This window comes from Scyliorhinus canicula, chromosome 6, assembly GCF_902713615.1.
Source record: "Scyliorhinus canicula chromosome 6, sScyCan1.1, whole genome shotgun sequence".
In the NCBI taxonomy this organism is placed as follows: Eukaryota; Metazoa; Chordata; class Chondrichthyes; order Carcharhiniformes; family Scyliorhinidae; genus Scyliorhinus; species Scyliorhinus canicula.
In genome coordinates this window covers 17,114,674-17,136,237 of record NC_052151.1, presented here as the reverse complement: position 1 = coordinate 17,136,237, position 21,564 = coordinate 17,114,674, and the positions used below count along the sequence as shown (strand labels likewise).

The 21,564-nt window shown below is 43.8% G+C and overlaps 1 protein-coding gene across 3 annotated transcripts in view; it reads left to right on the top strand.

Annotated features, from left to right (window-relative positions):
* LOC119967011 (CSC1-like protein 2) overlaps positions 1-11,486 on the top strand; it is a 235,052-nt gene extending 223,566 nt beyond the window's left edge. For all 3 annotated transcript variants that reach the window (XM_038799002.1, XM_038799003.1, XM_038799004.1), the window contains 2 exons: positions 4,798-4,875; positions 7,722-11,486. In XM_038799002.1, the coding sequence (XP_038654930.1) occupies positions 4,798-4,875; positions 7,722-7,877 (234 nt within the window). In that variant the 3' untranslated portion in view covers positions 7,878-11,486. The remainder of the gene's footprint in view (positions 1-4,797; positions 4,876-7,721) is intronic.
* Positions 11,487-21,564: the final 10,078 nt, after the last annotated feature.

The following is a 21,564-nucleotide window of genomic DNA, read 5'->3' as shown; positions in this document are numbered from 1 at the left end:
GTGATGAGAAGAACATGTCTCACTCATCTAATTGAATGTTTGGAGCGTAGTAAATGGAGGAATGTCTGTGGATGTTGTCTATATGGACTTTCAGGAGAAACTCGATACGGTTCTTCAGCGGGTTATTGGCATTAATTGGAACACAAGGAATTAGTGGTGACCTATAACTTGTGGTTGGTAAATAGGAGACAGAGTAGAGATAGAGAACTTGTCCTCTCATTGGCATTCCCCAGAAATCTATACTAGAGTTATCGATTTTCACCACATATTTAACTTTGATGAGAAACATAGTTATTTTTACCTCCCAAGTTTGCAGATGACCAAAGACTGCAGTGGATGGTGACTTGGAGATGAACTGGAGCTGACAAATGCTCCAGTAAGACGTCTTATAACACCAGTTTAAAGTCCAACAGATTTGTTTCAAACACTAGCTTTCGGAGCACTGCTCCTTCCTCGGGTGAATGAAGAGGTATGTTCCAGAAACATATATGTAGACAAATTCAAAGATGCCAGACAATGCTTGGAATGCGAGCATTTGCAGGTAATTAAGTCTTTACAGATCCAGAGATAGGGGTAACCCCAGGTTAAAGAGGTGTGAATTGTCTCAGGCCGGGACAGTTGGTAGGATTTTGCAAGTCCAGGCCAGATGTTGGGGGATGAATGTAACGCGACATGAATCCCAGGTCCCAGTTGAGGCCGCACTCGTGTGTGCGCTTGGCGATTCTGCATTGTTGCGCATCCTGAAGACCGCCTTGGAGAACGCTTACCCGGAGATCAGAGGCTGAATGCCCTTGACTGCTGAAGTGTTCCCCGACTGGAAGGAAACATTCCTGCCTGGTGATTGTCTCACGATGCCCGTTCATTCGTTGTCGCAGCATCTGCATGGTCTCACCAATGTACCACGGTTTGGGACAACCTTTCCTGTGATAAAGTCCAACAGGTTTGTTTCAAACACTAGCTTTCGGAGCACTGCTCCTTCCTCAGGTGAATGAAGAGGTATGTTCCAGAAACATATATGTAGACAAATTCAAAGATGCAAGACAATGCTTAGAATGCGAGCATTTGCAGGTAATTAAGTCTTTACAGATCCAGAGATAGTTCCAGTGACACTTCTGCTCTTGTTGTTCTTGCATGAAGTTTCAAGAGAGAGACATTCTGTCCTGTCAAAGCAACCTTGTTGATCAGACAGACTGAGTGGGCAAAACTATGGCTGATGGATTTTAAGTTAAGTGTGAAACCATCCACTTTGGTTTTGAGAAACACAAATCAAAATATTTCGTGTTTTTTTTTTTCTTTTTTACATATTTAGATTACCCAATTCTTTTTTTTCCCCAATGAAGGGGTAATTTAGCAAGGCCAATCCACCTATCCTGCACATCTTTTTGGGTTGTGGGAGTGAGACCCATGCAGTCATGGGGAGAATGTGAAACTCCACACGGACAGTGATCCAGCAAAATATTTTGTTAACAGCAAGAGACTAGAATTTGTGGAAGAGCAAAGGGATTTTTAGGACCCCAGCTATTCACACTATGTATTAATAATTTAGATGAAGCAACTAAATTAAATATCTTCACATTTGCAGATGACAAAGCTAGGTGGAAGGGTGAGGAGCTTACAGAGATGTGTCAATGCAATTCGAACAAGTTGAGGGTGGGTCTCCTTATCTGTGGAAGGTTCTTGCTATGGAGCAGGTGAAGCAAAGACTTACCAGACCATCACCTGGGATGGCAGGATTGACATATGAGTAGAGATTGAGCAGGTTAGGGCTCATACTCCGAGGCCCGGACCGTAGAGCTGCTGGAGGAGAGAAAAAAGTTAAAAATGAACTTTAACCTGCTATCCACCAGGAAAGCAGTGTACCAACTCCGCCAGACATGGGGGATCTTTTACGAACACTGAGAAAAGGCTGGTTGCCTACTGGCTCACCAGCTGAGAAAGCAGGCAGCCACGAGGGAAATAGCGCAGGTAAAAGACGGAAGAGGCAGACTGGTAGCAGAACAAGAAGAGGTTAACCAAGCATTCGAGACCTTCTACCAAGGGCTGTACACCTCCGAGCCCCCCCCCCCCCCCCCCCCCCCGATGGGATGAAACCGTTCCTAGACGGACTGGAACTACCAGTTGTGTGGGAGGACAGACTGGGGAAGCTGGAAGCACCAATAGATCTGGGAGAAATCATGGGGAGCATCAGCTCCATGAAGGTGAGGAAGGCACTGGGATCGGACGGGTTCCTGGAAGACTTCGATAAAAAATTTGGACCCACATCTAAAGGACATGTTCGCAGACTCGCTGGAAATTGACACTTTGCCTCCTACACTAGCGCAGGCCACAATTTCATTGATACCCAAAAAAGACACAGACCCGCCGGAATATGGATCGTATAGACCCATTTCGCTGTTAAATGTGGATGTGAAAATACTTGCAAATGTCCTGGCTAAAAGGCTGGAGAACTGTGTACCGGAGATGATTGCTGAGGACCAAAAGGGCTTTGTCAAGGGTAGGCAACTCACTGTGAACATCAGGCGGCTGTTGAACCTAATAATGACCTCCCGCCTGGGGAGAGAACACCAGAGGTGATTGTCCCGCTGGACGCAGAAAAGACCTTCGACAGAGTCGAATGGAAATACCTTCTTGAGGTACTGGAATGGTGTGGGCTAGGAGCAGATTCACCGCCTGGGTGAGACTCCTGTATGCATTCGAACTAATACCACCAGCTCTGAATACTTCCAGCTACAAAGAGGCACAAGGCAGGGATGCCCATTGTCCCCGCTCCTGTTTGCACTAGCAACCGAACCCCTGGTAATAGCCTTGCGGGATGCAAAAAGCTGGAAGGGCATCCAAAGAGGAGACAGAGAGCACAGAGTCTCACTCTATGGGGATGACCTGCTCCTGTATGTCTCAAAGCCACAGGAAAGGCTGAAAGCAATCATGCAGATCCTGAAAGAGTTCGGAACCTTTTCAGGTTACAAACTCAACCTAGGCAAAATTGAGTGTCCCAAACGGGGGAGGGGCAGAGCTGGAGGGACTCCCGTTCAAAACAGATTCCGATACCTGGGGATCCAAATATCCAGAGACTGGACCCAGATCCACAAGTGGAACCTGGCCAGCCTGGTGGAGGAAGTAGAAAAGGACGTACAAAGGTGGGACGCGCACCCACTCTCCCTGGTGGGGAGAGTGCAGACGATCAAAATGAAAGTGCTGCGAGGTTCCTCTTCCTGTTTGGGTCCGTACCGATCTTCATCCCCAAGGCCTTCTTCCAAAACGTAGACAGCTTAATTATGACGTTTGTGTGGGGGGCAAGAATCCAAGAGTCCCCAAATCAGCACTGCAAAGAAGGAAAAGTAAGGGAGGCCTGGCACTGCCAAACCTGCAATATTACTGTTGTTGGGCAGCAACAGCGGAAAGAGTGAGGGAGTAGGTGCACGAAAACGAGGAGGCCACGGCAGCACTCCCATCCCCCTCGACGAAATACACGTCTAATGCAGTGGTAGCAGCCAGAATGAAAATGTAGGGCCAACTACGACAGCGCTTCAGGCTGACCAAGATGTCGGCCATCTGCTGTAACCACAGATTATTAATAATAATACTGTAATAACAATATATTTAAATGGAGAAAGACAGCAGTAAACTGCAACATCGAAGGTCTTTGTGCCTAAATCACAAAAGGCTAGCCTGCAAGTTCAGCTGGTATTGGGGAAGGCAAAGGAATGTTGGCCTTTATTTCAAAGGGAATGGAGTATAAACATAGGGACGTTTGCTAAAACTATACAAGGCAAAGGAGTACTGTGAATAGTTTGATCTACTCAAGGAAAGATGCACTGGCTTTGGCAGCAGTCCAGGGAAGGTTCACTAGGCTGACCCCTGGTATGGAGGGATTTTGTTACGAGGAGAGGTTAAGTAGGTTGGGCTCATTGGATTCTCAGGGGGCTTGACGGGGTAAAGGCTGATAAGATGTTTTCTCTTGTGGGAGAGTCTAGGACCAGAAGCCAAAATCTCAGAGTAAAGTGTTGCCCATTTAAGTCAGAGATGAGGAGGAATTTCTTCTCCCAGAGGGTAGTGAATTTGTGGAACCATAGCGAGCTGCTGAGGCTGGGTCGTTAAGTATGTTCAAGTGTGAGATAGTCAGATATTTAATCCTTAAGGAAACCAAGGGTTATGAGGATGAGGCGGGAAAGTGGAGTTGAGGAGAAAGTGAAGAGTCTGATCAGCCATGTCTTCGTTGAATGGTGGAGCAGACTTGATGGGCCTAATGGCCTACTTCTGCTCTGAAGTCTTGTGGTCTGTTGTCTGAGATGGTCATTCCCTGGAACTTGTGTGGAGTGAATGTAACTTGCCACTCGTCAGTCTAAGCTTGGATATTGTCCGGGTCTTTTTGCATTTGGACATGGACTGCTTCAGTATCTGAAGAGTCACGATTGGTGAACATTGAGCATTCATCAGTGAACATCCCAATTTATGACGAAAGAAACGTCATTGATGAAGCAACTGAAGATGGTTAGGCCTCAGACACTGAGGAATTCCTGCAGTGATATCGTGGAACCTGGATGATTGACCTCCAAAAGCCATAGCCATCTTCCTTTGTGCCAGGTATGACTCCAACCAGCGGCGAGTTATTCCCCTGATTCCCATTGACTTCAGTTTTGCTCAAGATACCTGAATATTCTGGAGGTTTGGTTCAATTATCTTTGGGGATCAAGAAATATTAATGCAGCATGATAGGAGCAGGAAGCTTCCAGTGGGTTTGATTGGCACAGTGACATATCTAGTACGGTTTCTCATGGATGTTGATTTCACTTTCAGATTGATCGCAGTGAAGTGGATGGTGCTGCTGAAACAAACGGACAACGGGAAAGCACTTCATCCCCACCAAAGGTTACAGTAAGTTACCTTTTCATCTGTCACTATACACCACCTGTAACTGCAGTGCCTTAACTGTTGCTCTTTCAGCAGTTAAAAGCTGAGCATTTTGTCTTGTTTCAGGGTCTCCGTTTGGAGTGTTCTAGAAGAAGTTCATTTGGTGCACAGATATTCCTGTGCTTTGTGTGCTGTTAAATATTTTTGTGATTTTTAGTTCCAAAATCCTATATCAGGCTAATTGCTACTGCAGTGGCACAATAATATATGGCTGTTGCTTTCTCCACTTTGATGCGGCAATGCATTAATTCCTGCTGCTACGATTGTTTTTTTTAATTTAGAGTACCCAATTCATTTTTTCCAATTAAGGGGCAGTTTAGCGTGGCCAATCCACCTGGCCTGCACATCTTTGGGTTGTGGGGGTGAAACCCTCGCAAACACGGGGAGAATGTGCAAACCCACACGGACATGTGGCGACTAGGGGCTTTTCACAGTAACTTCGTTTGAAGCCTACTTGTGACAATAAGTGATTTTCATTTCATATTTTCAGTGACCCAGAGCCAGGATCGAACCTGGGATCTTGGCGCCATGAGGCAGCAGGACTAACCCACTGCACCACCACGTAGCGCGGCTAATCATTCCTGCTGCTATGATGATACAAAATTTCCCGCATAGCTTTTCAAGGTTTTCCTTTAACTGAGAGCAAAATTAGATCTTTTTTTTTAAAATACATTTATTTGTGCCCTGTGTAACGTGCAGGTCAGAACTTGGGATCCATAGATTACAGCACTAAATGAAGCCAATTAGCATGGTCTATATCTTGGCTCTTTTTTCAAACAGCCTCTCCTGAATAGCCTGAATCATCTCCTGCTTAAACTATTTATTCAAATTTATCCTAAATGTTTGCCTTGAATTGTGGCATAGCAATCAAGCACAAAATCTTCCACCCCCCCCCCCCCCCCCCCCCCTCCATTCCTTAATAGGTTTGCAGCCCATGTCACTGTTTCGTGAAGTAGATGTTTCCCTGGTTATCCAAATCCTGGATGATTTTTTAAACCCCTCTGCTTACCTGGTTAGAAGGAGATACTTGGGCTCAGCTCAACTCTGATCTGTAGTCATATAGTTAAGACTGTTGAGTAGCGTGAGGATCTGAATCATTTTTCTAATTTGTACTAAATGGTACAGCAGGGGACAGTACATTGTGAGATTAAGAGAATGCTTCATCTCATGTTTGTACTTGTTAAAAGGGAAGGTTACTTTAGGGGGGGATCAGGAGGCAATGTGGGGCAGGGAAGCACAGTGGAGGACAAACAACATATTAATGTAAAGTGTTTATTTCTTGTGGGTTCCATAGAAACCAATGATTGACTACAATTAACTCTTGAGGAAGAGATTATGGCATAGTTTAAAAATAAATAGGGGATGACTGGAGTATCTGAAAAATAATGAAGATGAATGTGATTAGAACTAGTATAAATATTAGAACTAATTTGTTTGAATTTACTGTTATAAAAAAAAAGAATAGTGAGGCTAATTGCACATATTGTTATTTATGTTCGACAGCAACTTGAGGGTGTGCAGTTAAACACAGGTAGTTGCTGTCCAAAATGTGCAATTCCTTCATAAACCACACATAAACATGTGCATTTCACTGCCCATTTATTCTGTTGAATAGCATAAAACAAAATAGAAGCAGGAGGCGGCCGTTCGGCATTTTGAGCCTGCTCTGTCATTCATTATGATCAGAGCAGATCGTCCAACTCAGTAAAATGTTCCCGCTTTCCCCCCATGTCCTTTGACCCCTTTATCTCTGAGAGCTAACTCCAGCAAGACATCCCTGCTGCTGCACTCTAATGCTCTCGCTGTGCAGACCAACATATCATTTGCTGCCTTTAGCACCTGTTGCACCTACCTTACTTTCGGTGTACAAGGACACCCAGATCTTGTGGCACATTCTCCTTTCCTAATCTGTAGCCACTTGGATAATAATCTGCCTTGCTATTTTTGCTAGATAACCTCACATTTATCCACATTATACTGCATCTGCCATTTACATTTAATTCCCTCATCTAAATCATTAATATACATTGTGTCAATAAAAGATTATTATTATTATTATTATTAACAATTCTTCAAACTGATTGGTTAAGGAGGCTCACAGTTGCTTGCCTTGTTCACTTAACATTTCCATCATCTTCCAGAAATGCAAAATACAGTTGTTGAACATCTGAAATAAAAATGTAAATGCTGGGAATATTCAGCAGTTGATGTTTCTCCCTCCACAGGTGCTCACAAACCTCTTGAGCATCTCCAACATTTTCCAATTTTGATTTGATTTAGATTTATTGTCACGTGTACCGAGGTACAGTGAAAAGTATTGTTCTGCGTACGGTCCAGGCGGATCGTTCCATACATGAGAAACATAGGACATACGATAAATACATAGACATTGGGTGAAGCATACAGAGTGTAGTGCTACTCAGTAGAGAAGAGTGTAGAGAGATCAGTTCAGGTCTTCATGAGGGTAGTCTGGTAACAGCGGGGAAGAAGCTGTTTTTGAATTTTGGTGCGTGTTCTCAGGCTTTTGTATCTCCTGCCCGATGGAAGAGCTTATTCCATTTTATCCACTTCCAGCAATTTGCCGTGCAGCAATTCACATTCCTTTGTCAGATGCAGTAAATTTTGCCTCCGTATATCTTCCAAGAAATTTTTTTAAACTGGCATAGAAAGAGACTATTAATGCAAGATGCTACTTTGTCTGGGGGGGGGGGGGGGGGGGGGTTGCATGTGTTCCAGACTCCCTCTATGTGCTCTGACTGACTACTTTGTAAACTAATGAAATGCTAACCTGTGCTAATTTTCATATACAGAGATACATTGCCCAGGTATTGCAGGATCCTCAATCTGAATCCGCGGGAGATGAGAGCGACGAGCCGACGTCACAGAAGGGTACCAGGGAAGTGACCGCTGAAGGAGAGTTCCAGTCCTGTGAAGACGGTCTAATTGAAAACGAGGTTCACCATTAGTGGAATTTGATGAAGACTTTTTTTTTTAAATGATTCAGACTGCACAGTTTAGGACCTTGGAACTATGGCACCACTGGTTCATTGAAACTCCAGACTGTAATTACTAACCCGTTGTGCTGTGTAACCTACACCAGTATGATGCAATTTGCTGAACTTTTCCTGTATTTGTTTTGCCGTTGTGAGGAACACGGCGGAACTGGGATATGATGAGATGTGTGGGGATTGTAGAGAAAATAGCTACGCATTTTTACCTGCCCGACTATAAACATTCTGCCATCATATACATATACTAGGGGTAAGAAATTTGGCAGCATCTCTAACATTAGTCCTAGGAAAACCTTCAACTCGCCTGCCACCAGAGTAGGGAATGAACAAGTGAGCCTGATTACATAAGCACACATGCTGGGAGAGGGATGGGTTTGAGAGAGGGAGGAAGAATGACGTTTGATATGCTATATCCTATGAAGTGAAAGAGAATAAGTGTTACAGAATTCCAGGTGAAATTAATCTTCTTCCATTTCAAATCATATAGACAAGTAAGGATGGTAAAGTTGGTTGATTAGTTGGAATATTTGTAAGTATGCAGTTTAATTTAAAAGTTTGAAAAGGGATCAGTAATGGTGATTAAACAGGACCAATTTTAATGTGTTCTCGGTGCCGGGTGTCATCTGTGTAAATTTGTAGGTTATGTAGGAGGAGGTGGCCTGTAGAAATCCTGCATTTTCACCCCAGGTTCGAGATCCGTGCTTTCTGCTGCGCCGAACATTTTCTGACTTTTGTTTTAAAGTGCAGTTACAAATGCAGTTACAGTATAAACTTAAAAGAATGCAAAGTTTTCTGCATACAAAGTGCAGAAAGAAATGGACACAAAAAGTAATGAATTGTTGGGTCAGCGGGTTATTATGTAGTTCAAACAATTTGTCACGTGGATCTGTTTAAATGAACAGGGGGTTGCCTGACGATCCCATGCTGAAATTACAGACTTCCTATGGTGTTTGTATTTTAGTCATTTTTCAGGATGCTTTGGTAGAGGGCGGGGCTTATTAATTATGAATTTATTCATTATCCAAGAGCCTGATTCTAGTCTGATATGTTCAGTAGTGGGGAGGTTGAACCACCTGATGTGTTCAATGTATTTAAAATGATTTCCAAACTAAAAGTTCATGCAGCATTTCCAGTTGATTATTGAGCAAAAGTTTTTATCTGTGATTCTGGATAGGGCTAACTGAAAAAACTAACTGAGCAGCACACTCAACAGCCGAAATGTGCTCACTTACAAGGTAACAGGGGCCGAAAAGTGGGTTGGCTGATGAGGACCAGGACTGAAGGCTGGGTTTGTCAATTCTCCTGTTTCCACGCTACAGTGCATGTAAAAGTAAGTCATTGCTGTTTGATAGCACCTTCCAGGTGCTGAAGAAAATAACTCTAGACCAAGGAGCAGGTATAATTTAATTTATTAAAACATAATCCACTTTATCTACCAGCTAAAACCAGTACAGGTAGAGGTGAGCTTGTCTTGGCAAGGGTATCCTCAACCAAGGCTGAAAGTATGGTAGGGAGCCACTTTCAGTGTAAGGTTATTATTGGTTATGATCAAGTTGCAGCTAAAAGAAACAATCATAATTAAAATAGATTATTCCCATCTCTTACTCTTTCCTCTCTCTGGTGACTGGAATGTTTATTGTCATTCTACACACAAATATAATTGTGTTTCATTCATCACATCTACTAGCTGATGAGATAATGTTTTGCTGAAATCTCAGCTTGCTGACACTACTGGAGACTCCACTCCTCCTCAAACAGGTTACAAAAAGGATAAAAGTGAATCCGTGTTTTGTCTGTCTGGATGTGCGATGATAACAGGAAATGTAACATTCCTTTATAGCAGGGCCCTAACCCATTCACCAGTTGTACTTTCCTTCCTGTCAAAATTTCATTTGCAATTTGATCTTGGTGGAAGTGTGCATTATTGTCGAACAAGGTTTGCATTCTTTCATTTATATTAACTACTGTTTGGCCTGAGGGTCTTTTTAAAGTTAGTTGGATGGAGAATTAAACTTTATGCTCCATTTATACAATTTTCTATGTACTTAGGATCAAGGAGGGTATGTTGTCTTTGCTATTTTCAGAATTAACAGAAGAAGCTATATGCTAGTCATTAGGATTTATGTGTTTTTGTAGTTGACTGAGAGGCATTGTCTCTCATAACTTCTCAAGTCCAGTTTTGGATTGAATTTTGGCAGAGTACAATCCTAATTAAATACAGAGCCCATTTTGCCGAGACACTTTGCAACTTCTGTGCAGTCTGTTAAAATAGCAGGCAAATTTGTAAATTGTTACTTTTCTTCCCAACTCTGTAACCATTAATCAATGCAATTCATAAGACATGGGAACACATACAGGCCCATTTTGCACAAGCCATTGGATTTCCACATATGTCATTGTCCCTGGGGGGCATTTAACAGTGCATTTCCTGCACCCAGTGCATGATATGTTGCATTTGGGAGGATATATTTGTGCTTTAGAGTTCTATATAACGGGAGTAAATGGACATACATTTATCTGAAGTGATTTGATAGTACTGTATAACTTTATCATTTACCATTAGAATGCCCTCACCAGAAATTTAATTATTGAGAGTTTCAGAATGTATAATCCTGTTTGTACTGATTTCAGGGATTAGCATCTGAGAACAATCGGCTGTTTAACATGCCCTCTATGAACTGACCTTAATTGTTATGTGCTTTCACACAAGTCCTAAAATACGAGTACATCATGGGTTCATTAAAATGCATTTAAGTAATTGATGTTGTTTTGGTCTAGGGTTACATGTACATAGCTGGGTGTACCAAGTGCAAGTATTGTGTATATAATGTAATTAATAGAGGTCTGCAAATTGCTTTACATCCGTCCTGTGGTACTGGTGACATCATCTGCAGTAAAGTCATATAATATTAATAGTTAATTGAAACAATTTATTAATGTTCTAGATACTTGTGTAAGAATTAAAAAATATATCAAGGCAGGTGCCCCATAGGCACAGCGTTCCTTGAGCACTGAATTCTCATGTGACTGGAATCTAAATCTAAACCATCATTGACTTTTTCTTTCCAGAAGGGTTAGATATGCAGTCTGTTTTGCCTGCAATGACTGGGCTAACCTGGTACAGCAAAGAATCATGTATATAATCCTAGGCTGATGCTAATACAGTAAGGGATTTCCCTTGGGTTCAGATTAAGAATGAATTGTTAGAATGAGGTGGCAACATCTTTACCTAATTTATGCTCTGCCTACCTTGGAAGTACTTAATGCTGTATTTGGGTGCAAATGAAAAGTTTAATTCTCCCAGTACTGGCATCTCTCATCAATACAATTATGCATAAACACAATTAATGCACACTGTGATTTTATTGCTGTTTGCTAGTTGGCATTTTCAAACTCTTGCATAGTATTGTAGATGGATTGTTTTCTTATAATATATAAACAAACTTAGTATTGCACTTTATTTTATAGAAGGTGTCTGCTTTTCATGGTCAAGAAAGAAGTGGATGATTTCCTGGTTGGCACTGATCCATTGTGAATTAAAGTGATGTTTCCTGTTCCACAAAATGAATGACTCCTTTATCATAGTCTGTTCTAATTCCCATTTGGTTTCTGATGTGTCCCATTATAATCCATGAAAGAAATAACCATATTACAACCTTCAAAATGCCCAAGAGATTTTTGGAGCTTTTATTATCGTACTATGAAGCTATTAGAAAAGTGTTATGATCCAGAAAGTGCTCATTAAACATTAGTATTATATTCAGAAATACATCTATTGAAAACACACCACTGCACTCGTACATGGGCAGCAGAGTAATATCTCTTTATAATGCCGGCTGTGTTGTTTATAGGCTCTGCAGCACCTTCTAACAATGTCTTCATGTACTAGGGTTTAAGGTTTTGTCTAGTAGACGAGCCAAAAAAACAGTCTTAATAGCATTCCTCTACTCTTCAAGTAAGATCATAGAATCATAGAATTTACAGTGCAGAAGGAGGCCATTCAGCCCATTGAGTCTGCACCGGCCCTTGGAAAGAGTATCCTATCTAAGCCCCCCGCTGCCACCCTATCCCCTTTATCCCAGTAACCCCACCTAACCGTCTTGGACTCTGAGGGCAGTTTAGCATAACCAATCCACCTAACCTGCACATCTTTGGACTGTGGGAGGAAACCCACGCACACACGGGGAGAACGTGCAGACTCCACACAGACAGTGATCCAAGCCGGGAATCGAACCTGGGACCCTGGAGCTATGAAGCAATAGCGCTACCCACTGTGCTGCCCGTTATTTGTTATCCGGTTTACTGTTTATTTGTTATCAGGTTTACTATATGTCTGCAATGACAGGTCAGACGCACATCCCTTCCTTTTGCCTCTTAATTTAAATGATTTATTATCATTATTGACACACTGCTTTTTCTAATATTTAAATGACAAGCGGCTCGGTCAAAAAATATTCCATGTCCCTTAAATGAAAAACACTAAGTTTACCCAAGTATGTATAAATTTAAAACTCGACGACTTATCTACCTTCAGAATGTAGTTAATATTATTTCATATAATTTTCAAAAGCAGTTTGCGCGCTAGGAGGCTGACCCAATAGAAGATAATGCAGTTGAGCAATTGCTGGCTGTGTTGTTTATAGGCTCTGCTTTAGGTATCTGCTTTAGACTGGACATTGTGTTAGCAACAAGTTGCCTCATCTACTAGCCCTAACCCCTTGGCCTGGCACCTCAGTGCTGAAATTGAACAAGAGGGTAGAAAGCCCAATTGCCGAGGAAGGAATGGGAGGGAATAATAGATGTTTGTGAAAACCAGAACTCGATGAGTGCATCCCAGGTGCATCAGACCCCTCTTTAAAACCATAACCTTGTGGAATGAAATTGCTTTAATGTATTGCCTACCAAATATTAATGTACCAAAAGGTAAATTAAGAGACTTATTGAACATAATTTCCTAATATAGAAATTTGATCAACACTGCATTTTTATATTGCTGGACGTGCCTCTCGGAACTCCATTCACCAATTGTTGAAATCTGTATTTGGTGATTACACTCTTCTGATCTGAAAGAGCCTCCCAACTGCGGGTTCCTGTTTGTTAAGACATCCCCTTCCCCTCGGCCCTTCAGATGGATAGGATAATCCAGTTAAGAGTGTGCATGTTTTGGGAGGAAGCATAGATGGGTAAAAAAGTGATTTATCAGAATCTCACTACAGCAGCATGAATCCAAATTGACTAATGTTTCTGTGTGTAGGAGCTGGGTCCCTTATACCTCGCACTCCTTTGTTTAAAGGATATTGGTATTAAATTTAAACTAGTGATGGCCGCAGTTCCTGTATTTTTAAAGGTCCCCTGATCACCGCCTTCCGATCTTTTTAACTTCATCCCTTTTGATGTGCACTATGTAAACAAGTTTTCTCAGTGAGGTGGAGTGCAGGCAAAATATTTGTGGGACTGCCTTTGTGTTTTTCTTGAGCCAGCCATTATGAATCACCTTTTTCCCCCGAATCATCCTGTTTGGTATTGGAAGCATCCCCACCCCGATTCCCAGGTGGGAAGGAAAGGAATCAATTGAGGTTCTTAATGACACCCTTATGACCACTCTTCACTACTAATGCTGTTAACCAGTTTACCTTTTTGGGGGACACTGCACTGGTATATCTGGCGCTAGCTAGATCATTCTAATCCTAGTTCACAATGCGATGGCGATGCCGTTTTGAGGGCTGCGAGGCATGTGATCAGCTTGAGATGGAGCTGCAAAAAGTTAGTACTTTCAATCAAAGTTGAAAGGGATGACTGAACTTCCATTTTGTCAGGGAAGGGAAGAGAAAGCTACTGTTTTAAAACACGCCAGGGAATTTTGCACGCTTAAATATCTGTCCTCAGATAATGCATAATTTATAAATTATTCCTCCCATATCATGCACACGGTAACTTAGGTATATATTTTTTTGAAAATCTTTTTATTGGCTTTTCTCATATTTATAAACTGTTGTTACTTATATACATTTGCTTTATTTTACAGAGTTTTGTTTTGTCCTTCATTTGACTAACTGTATGTACATTTTGCTGCCTTCTGGATCAGTCTATGATATCCCCCCCCCCCCCCCCCCCCATTAGTTTCAGCACCCTTCCTCTTCTCTTGTGGTTTCCCCATTTTGCACAGTCCTTTGGTTCTTCTTTTTTTTTCCCTGGCTTATTCCTTGTTGCTGGCCTTGAACAGGTTTTGGAACAGGCCAACGGACTGTCCCCAAGTATCCAGGAAGCCTTCCTCTGACCCTCGGATGGCGTACTTAATCTTCTCCAGTGGAGAAATTCCGAGAGGTCAGTGAGCCAGTCTGCAGCTTTGGGTGGTACTGCCGATCACCAGCCGAGCAGGATTCTCCGGCGTGCGATTAGGGAAGCGAAAGCAAGGGCTTTGGCCCCATTCCCCATGTGTAACTCTGGCTGCTCCCATACCCCGAAGATTGCCACTATTGGGCATAGCTTCACCCTCCCCCACAACCTTAGACATTGCCTCGGAGAAGACTGTCCAGAACCCACCAAGCTTGGGGCAAGACCAAAACGTGTGGGTGTGGGTGGCCGAGCCCCTCTGGCACCGTTCTCATTTGTCCTCCACCTCCGGGAAGAACCTGCTCATTCGGGTTATGGTCAGGTGCGCTTTGTGCACCACTTTGAGCTGCATTAGGCTTAGCCTTGCACAGGAGGAGGTGGAGTTCACCCTGCTCAGTGCTTCGTTCCAGAGTCGCCATCCTACCTCTGTCTCCAGTTCATCCTCCCATTTTTGTCTGGTCCCATCCGGTGGTGTTCGGGCTCTGTCCAGTAGCTGTCCCTATATTTTCCCACATGCCCCCCCCCCCCCCCCTTCTCGCTGCTTGTGCCCATCGGGTCCTCTAGTAGTGTGCTTTCTGGGGCCCTGGGTACCCTACTGTCTCTTTGCGGAGGAAGTGCTTTATTTGGAAGTGTCTCCGTTCCTGTCCTCTTGATAGTTTCCACTTCCTCGTCCGTTCATCCAGTGTTGCCAGTTCGCACCTTACGTAGAAGTTCTCGACCGTCGGTATGCCCCCGTCCCGCCTCCATCTTTTGAAGGTGGTATCTAGCATGGCTGGGGGAATCTGTAATTGCCACAGATGGGGGTCATGAGGGACATTCTGGTTATCCCGAAGTGCTGTCTCAACTGGGTCCACGTTCTCAGCGTGGCCGCTACCACTAGGCTCGTTGTGTACCTTGTTGAGGAAGATGGGAGTGCTGCTGTGGCCAGGGCCCGGAGGGTCGTTCCTTTACAGGATGCCTCCTCCATTTGTAGTTAACTTGTATATTATCATCAGTTTTTTAAAAATCAGCATCTCCAGTCAGTGTCACTGAAATGTAGTTTTAAAAATATTTTTGTTGATATGGTGGAGCCTAATTGTAAATTATTTATTATTGCAGTTGTCAGTCATGCTTGCATCTTTTGGGGAAGTATACAGCAGGTGCGGTTCGGTGTACCCACAACAGCTCAATTGATAATTGATCCGCGTTTTTAAAAATTCATTTATGGGCTACGGGCATCGCTGGCTAGGCCAGCATATATTGCCCATCTCTAGTTTCCCTTCAGAAGGTTGTAGTGAGCTGCCTCCTTGAACTACTGGAGCCCCTGAGGTGTAGGTGTACCCACGGTGCTGTTTGGGAGTTCCAGGATTTTGACGCAACAACAGGGAAGGAATGGAGATATATTTCCAAGTTAGGATGGTACGTGGCTTGAAAGGAAACTTCCAGGTGCTGGTGTTCCCAGTTAACTGATGCCCTTGTCCTTCTAGATGGTAGTAGCTGTAGGTTTGGAAGGTGCACCCTAATGAACATTAATGAGTTGCTTCAGTGCATCTTGGAGATGGTGCACATGACTGCCACTGCATAGGTGGTGGATGGTGTGTGGAAGGGGTTGAAATCAAGCGGGGGCTGCTTTGTCCTGGATGGTGTCAAGCTTCTTAAGTGTTGTTGGAGCTGCACTCCAGGCAAGTGGAGACTATTTCATTACACTCTTGTGCCTTGTAGATGGTGGACAGGCTTAGGCTAGTCAGGAAGTGAGCTGCTTGCCGCAGGGTTCCCAGTATTTGACCTGCTCCAATAGCCACAGTATCTATATGTCTAGTCCAGTTCAGTTCCTGATCAATGGTAAACCCCAGGATGTTGATAGTGAGGGATTCAACTATAGTAATGTCATTTGATGTCAAGGGGCAATGGTTAGATCCTTTCTTGTTGGAGATGCTCATTGTCTGACACTTGTATACATAAGAGCAGGAATAGGCCATATGGCCCCCTCGAGCTTGCTCCGCCATTCAATTAGATCATGGCTGATCTTTTGTGGACTCAGCTCCACTTTCCGGCCCGAACACCATAACCCTTAATCCCTTTATTCTTCAAAAAACTATCCTTATCTTAAAAACATTTAATGAAGAAGCCTCAACTGCTTCACTGGGCAAGGAATTCCATAGATTCACAACCCTTTAGGTGAAGAAATTCCTCCTAAACTCAGTCCTAAATCTACGTCCCCTTATTTTGAGGCTATGCCCCCTAGTTCTGCTTTCACCCGCCAATGGAAACTACCAGCCTGCACCTATCCTATCTATTCCCTTCATAATTTTATGTTTCTAGAAGATCCCCCCTCATCCTTCTAAATTCCAACGAGTACAGTCCCAGTCTACTCAACCTATCCTCGTAATCTAACCCCTTCAACTCTGGGATTAACCTAGTAAATCTCCTCTGCACACCCTCCAGCGCCAGTACGTCCTTTCTCAGGTAAGGAGACCAAAACTGAACACAATACTCCAGGTGTGGCCTCACTAACACCTTATACAATTGCAGCATAACCTCCCTAGTCTTAAACTCCATCCCTCTAGCAATGAAGGACAAAACTCCATTCGCTTTCTTAATCACCTGGTGCACCTGTAAACCAACGTTTTGCGACTCATGCACGAGCACACCCAGGTGTCTCTGCACAGCAGCATGTTTTAATATTTTATCATTTAAATAATAATCCCTTTTGCAGTTCCTACCAAAATGGATAACCTCACATTTGTCAACATTGTATTCCATCTGCCAGACCCTAGCCCATTCACTTAACCTATTCAAATCCCTCTGCAGACTTTCGGTATCCTCTGCACTTTTTGCTTTACCACTCATCTTAGTGTTGTCTGAAAACTTGGGCACATTGCACTTGGCCCCCAACTCCAAATCATCTATGTAAATTGTGAACAATTGTGGGCCCAACACTGATCCTTGAGGGACACCGCTAGCTACTGATTGCCAACCAGAGAAACACCCATTAATCCCCACTCTTTGCTTTCTATTAATTAACCAATCCTCTATCCATGCTACTACTTTACCCTTAATGCCATGCATCTTTATCTTATGCAGCAACCTTTTGTGTGGCACCTTGTCAAAGGCTTTCTGGAAATCCAGATATACCACATACATTGGCTCCCTGTTATCTACTGCACTGGTAATGTCCTCAAAAAATTCCACTAAATTAGTTTGGCACGACCTGCCCTTTATGAACCCATGCTGCGTCTGCCCAATGGGACAATTTCCATCCAGGTGCCTTGCTATTTCTCCTTTGATAGATTCCAGCATCTTCCCTACTCCCGAAGTTAAGCTCACTGGCCTATAATTATTTGCTTTCTGACTACCTCCTTTTTTAAACAGTGGTGTCACATTTGCTAATTTCCAATCCGCCGGGACCACCCCAGAGTCTAGAGAATTTTGGGAAATTATCACTAATGCATTTGCAATTTCCCTAGCCATCTCTTTTAGCACTCTTGGATGCATTCCATCAGAACCAGGAGACTTGTCGACCTTTAGCCCCATTAGCTTGCCCATCACTCCCTCCCTAGTGATAACAATCATCTCAAGGTCCTCACCATGGGGCAGCAGGGTAGCATGGTGGTTAGCATAAATGCTTCACAGCTCCAGGGTCCCAGGTTCGATTCCCGGTTGGGTCACTGTCTGTGTGGAGTCTGCACGTCCTCCCCCTGTGTGCATGGGTTTCCTCCGGGTGCTCCGGTTTCCTCCCACAGTCCAAAGATGTGCGGGTTAGGTGGATTGGCCATGCTAAATTGCCCGTAGTGTCCTAATAAAAGTAAGGTTAAGGGGGGGGGGGTTGTTGGGTTACGGGTATTGGGTGGATACGTGGGTTTGAGTAGGGTGATCATGGATCGGCACAACATTGAGGGCCGAAGGGCCTGTACTGTTCTATGTTCTATGTACCTGTCATAGCCTCATTTCTATCAGTTACTGGCATGTTATTTGTGTCTTCCACTGAGAAGACCGATCCAAAAAACCTGTTCAGTTCCTCAGCCATTTCCTCATCTCCCATTATTAAATCTCCCTTCTCATCCTCTAAAGGACCAATATTTACCTTACCCACTTTTTTTGTTTTATATATTTGTAGAAACTTTTACTATCTGTTTTTATATTCTGGGCAAGTTTACTCTCAATCTATCTTACTCTTCTTTATAGCTTTTTTAGTAGCTTTCTGTTGCCCCCTAAAGATTTCCCAGTCCTCTAGTCTCCCACTAATCTTTGCCACTTTGTATGCTTTTTCCTTCAATTTGATACTCTCCCTTATTTCCTTAGATAGCCACGGACGATTTTCCCTCTTTCTACCGTCCTTCCTTTTTGTTGGTATATACCTTTGCTGAGCACTGTGCAAAATCGCTTGGAAGGTTCTCCACTGTTCCTCAACTGTTTCACCATAAAGTCTTTGCTCCCAGTCTACCTTAGCTAGCTCTTCTCTCATCCCATTGTAATCTCCTTTGTTTAAGCACAAAACACTAGTGTTTGATTTTACCTTCTCACCCTCCATCTGTATTTTAAATTCCAGCATATTGTGATCGCTCCTTCCGAGAAGATCCCTAACTATGAGATCATTAATCAATCCTGTCTCATTACACAGGACCAGATCCAGGACCGCTTGTTCCCTCGTAGGTTCCATTACATGCTGTTCTAGAAAACTATCGCGGATACATTCTATAAACTCCTCAAGGCTGCCTTGACCGACCTGGTTAATCCAATCGACATGTAGATTAAAATCCCCCATGATAACTACTTACCATTTCTACATGCATCAGTTATTTCTTTGTTTATTGCCTGCCCCACCATAATGTTACTATTTGATGGCCTATAAACTATGCCTATCAGTGACTTTTTCACCTTGCTATTCCTGATTTCCACCCAAATGGATTCAACCTTATCCTCCATAGGACCGATGTCATCCCTTACTATTGCCCGGATGTCATCCTTAAATAACAGATCTACACTACCTCCCTTACCATCCACTCTGTCCTTCCGAATAGTTTGATACCCTTGGATATTTAACTCCCAGTCGTGGCCATCCTTTAACCATGTTTCAGTAATGGCTACTAAATTATAGTCCTTCACGATGATTTGTGCCATCAACTCATTTACCTTATTCCCAATACTACGAGCATTCAGGTAAAGTACACTTATGTTGGCTTTTATACCTCTGTTTTGAATCTTAACACCTCGATCAGTAACCTCTCCTAAGTTATATCTCCTCTTAACTTTTCTCCTAATTTTCCTTGTCGTTGAACTCATATCTTCATGTAACAACCTGCCGCGTCGCTTACCATTTATGTTTCTACTTCCCGTTTTATTCATTTTAGTAATACTGGGCCTATTCACTGAGCTTCCCTCAGTCACTGTACCTTGTACTGTCGCCATTTTTGATTTTTGACTATGGCTCCTCTGCCTTACACTTTCCCCCTTGCTGCCTTTTGTTTCTGTCCCTGTTTTACTACCTTCTGACTTCCTGCATCGGTTCCCATCCCCCTGCCACATTAGTTTAAACCCTCCCCAACAGCTCTAGCAAACACCCCCCCCCCCCCCCCCCCCAGGACATCGGTTCCAGCCCTGTCCAGGTGTAGACCGTCCGGTTTGTACTGGTCCCACCTCCCCCAGAACCGGTTCCAATACCCCAGGAGTTTGAATCCCTCCCTCTTGCACCATCTCTCGAGCCACCCATTCATCCTATCTATCCTTTTTTTTTCCATTTAGAGTACCCAATTATTTTTTCCAATTAAGGGGCAATTTAGAGTGGCCAATCTACCTATCCTGCACATTTTTGGGTTGTGGGGGTGAAACCTACGCAGACACGGAGAGAATGTGCAAACTCCACACGGACAGTGACCCAGGGCCGGGATTCGAACCCAGGTCCTCAGATTACTACCTTCGAGGTTCTACCTTTTAGTTTAACTCCTAACTCCCTGAATTCAGCTTGTAGGACCTTGTCCCGTTTTTTACCTATATCATTGGTGCCGATGTACACCACGACAACTGGTTGTTCACCTCCCCCCCCCCCCCCCCCCCCCGAATGTCCTGCAGCCACTCCGAGACGTCCTTGACCCTTGCACCAGGGAGGCAACATACCATCCTGGAGTCTCGATTGCATCCGCAGAACCACCTGTCTATTCCCCTTGCAGTTGAGGCCCCTATCACTATAGCCCTGCCATTTTTGTTCCTGCCCTGCTGCGCAGCAGAGCCAGCCACAGTGACATGAACCTGGCTGCTGCTGCCTTCCCCTGGTAAGCCATCTCCCCCAACAGTATCCAAAGCGGTATATCTGTTTTGCAGGGTGATGACCGTAGGGGACACCTGTACTGCCTTCCTACTCTTGTTCTGTCTTTTGGTCACCCATTTTCTATATCCCTCAGTAACTTCCACCTGCGGTCTGACCAACTCGCTATACATGCTATCCATGACGTCCGCAGCATCGCGGATGCTCCAAAGTGAGTCCATCCGCAGCTCCAGAACCGTCAAGCGGTCTAACAGGAGCTGCAACTGGACACACTTCTTGTACGTGAAGGAGCCAGGGACAGTGGACGTGTCCCTGAGCTCCCACATCGCACACGAGGAGCATGACATGGGTCAGGGATCTCCTGCCATGACTTAAACCTTCGGTTAACTTACCCAACTACAATTCCAAAAAAAAACGAAGAAAAAATTAATAAATATACCAATGAAAAGAAAAATTACTTACCAGTCACTTCCCAGGGTTAAAAAGCACCTCCTCCCCACCAGCTTCAAATTCCCAACTAGCTTCAAATTCCCAAATTCACTCTGGCTGTGTCTTCTCTGGCTCACTGGGAGTGAGTTACAAGTTGCTCTTTTAATAGCGCACTAGCATAGATAAGCTGCAGACCTGGGCTGAGAGGTGGCAGATGGAGTTTAATGCGGAAAAGTGTGAGGTGGTTCACTTTGGAAGGAGTAACAGGAATGCAGAGTACTGGGCTAATGGCAAGATTCTTGGTAGTGTAGATGAACAGAGAGATCTCGGCATCCAGGTACATAAATCCCTGAAAGTTGCCACCCAGGTTAATAGGGCTGTTAAGAAGGCATATGGTGTGCTAGCCTTTATCAGTAGGGGATTGAGTTTCGGAGCCACGAGGTCATGCTGCAGCTATACAAAACTCTGGTGCGGCCGCACCTGGAGTACTGCATGCAGTTCTGGTCAGCCCATTATAGGAAGGATGTGGAAGCTTTGGAAAGGGTTCAGAGGAGATTTACTAGGATGTTGCCTGGTATGGAGGGAAGGTCTTACGAGGAAAGGCTCAGGGACTTGAGGTTGTTTTCGTTAGAGAGGAGA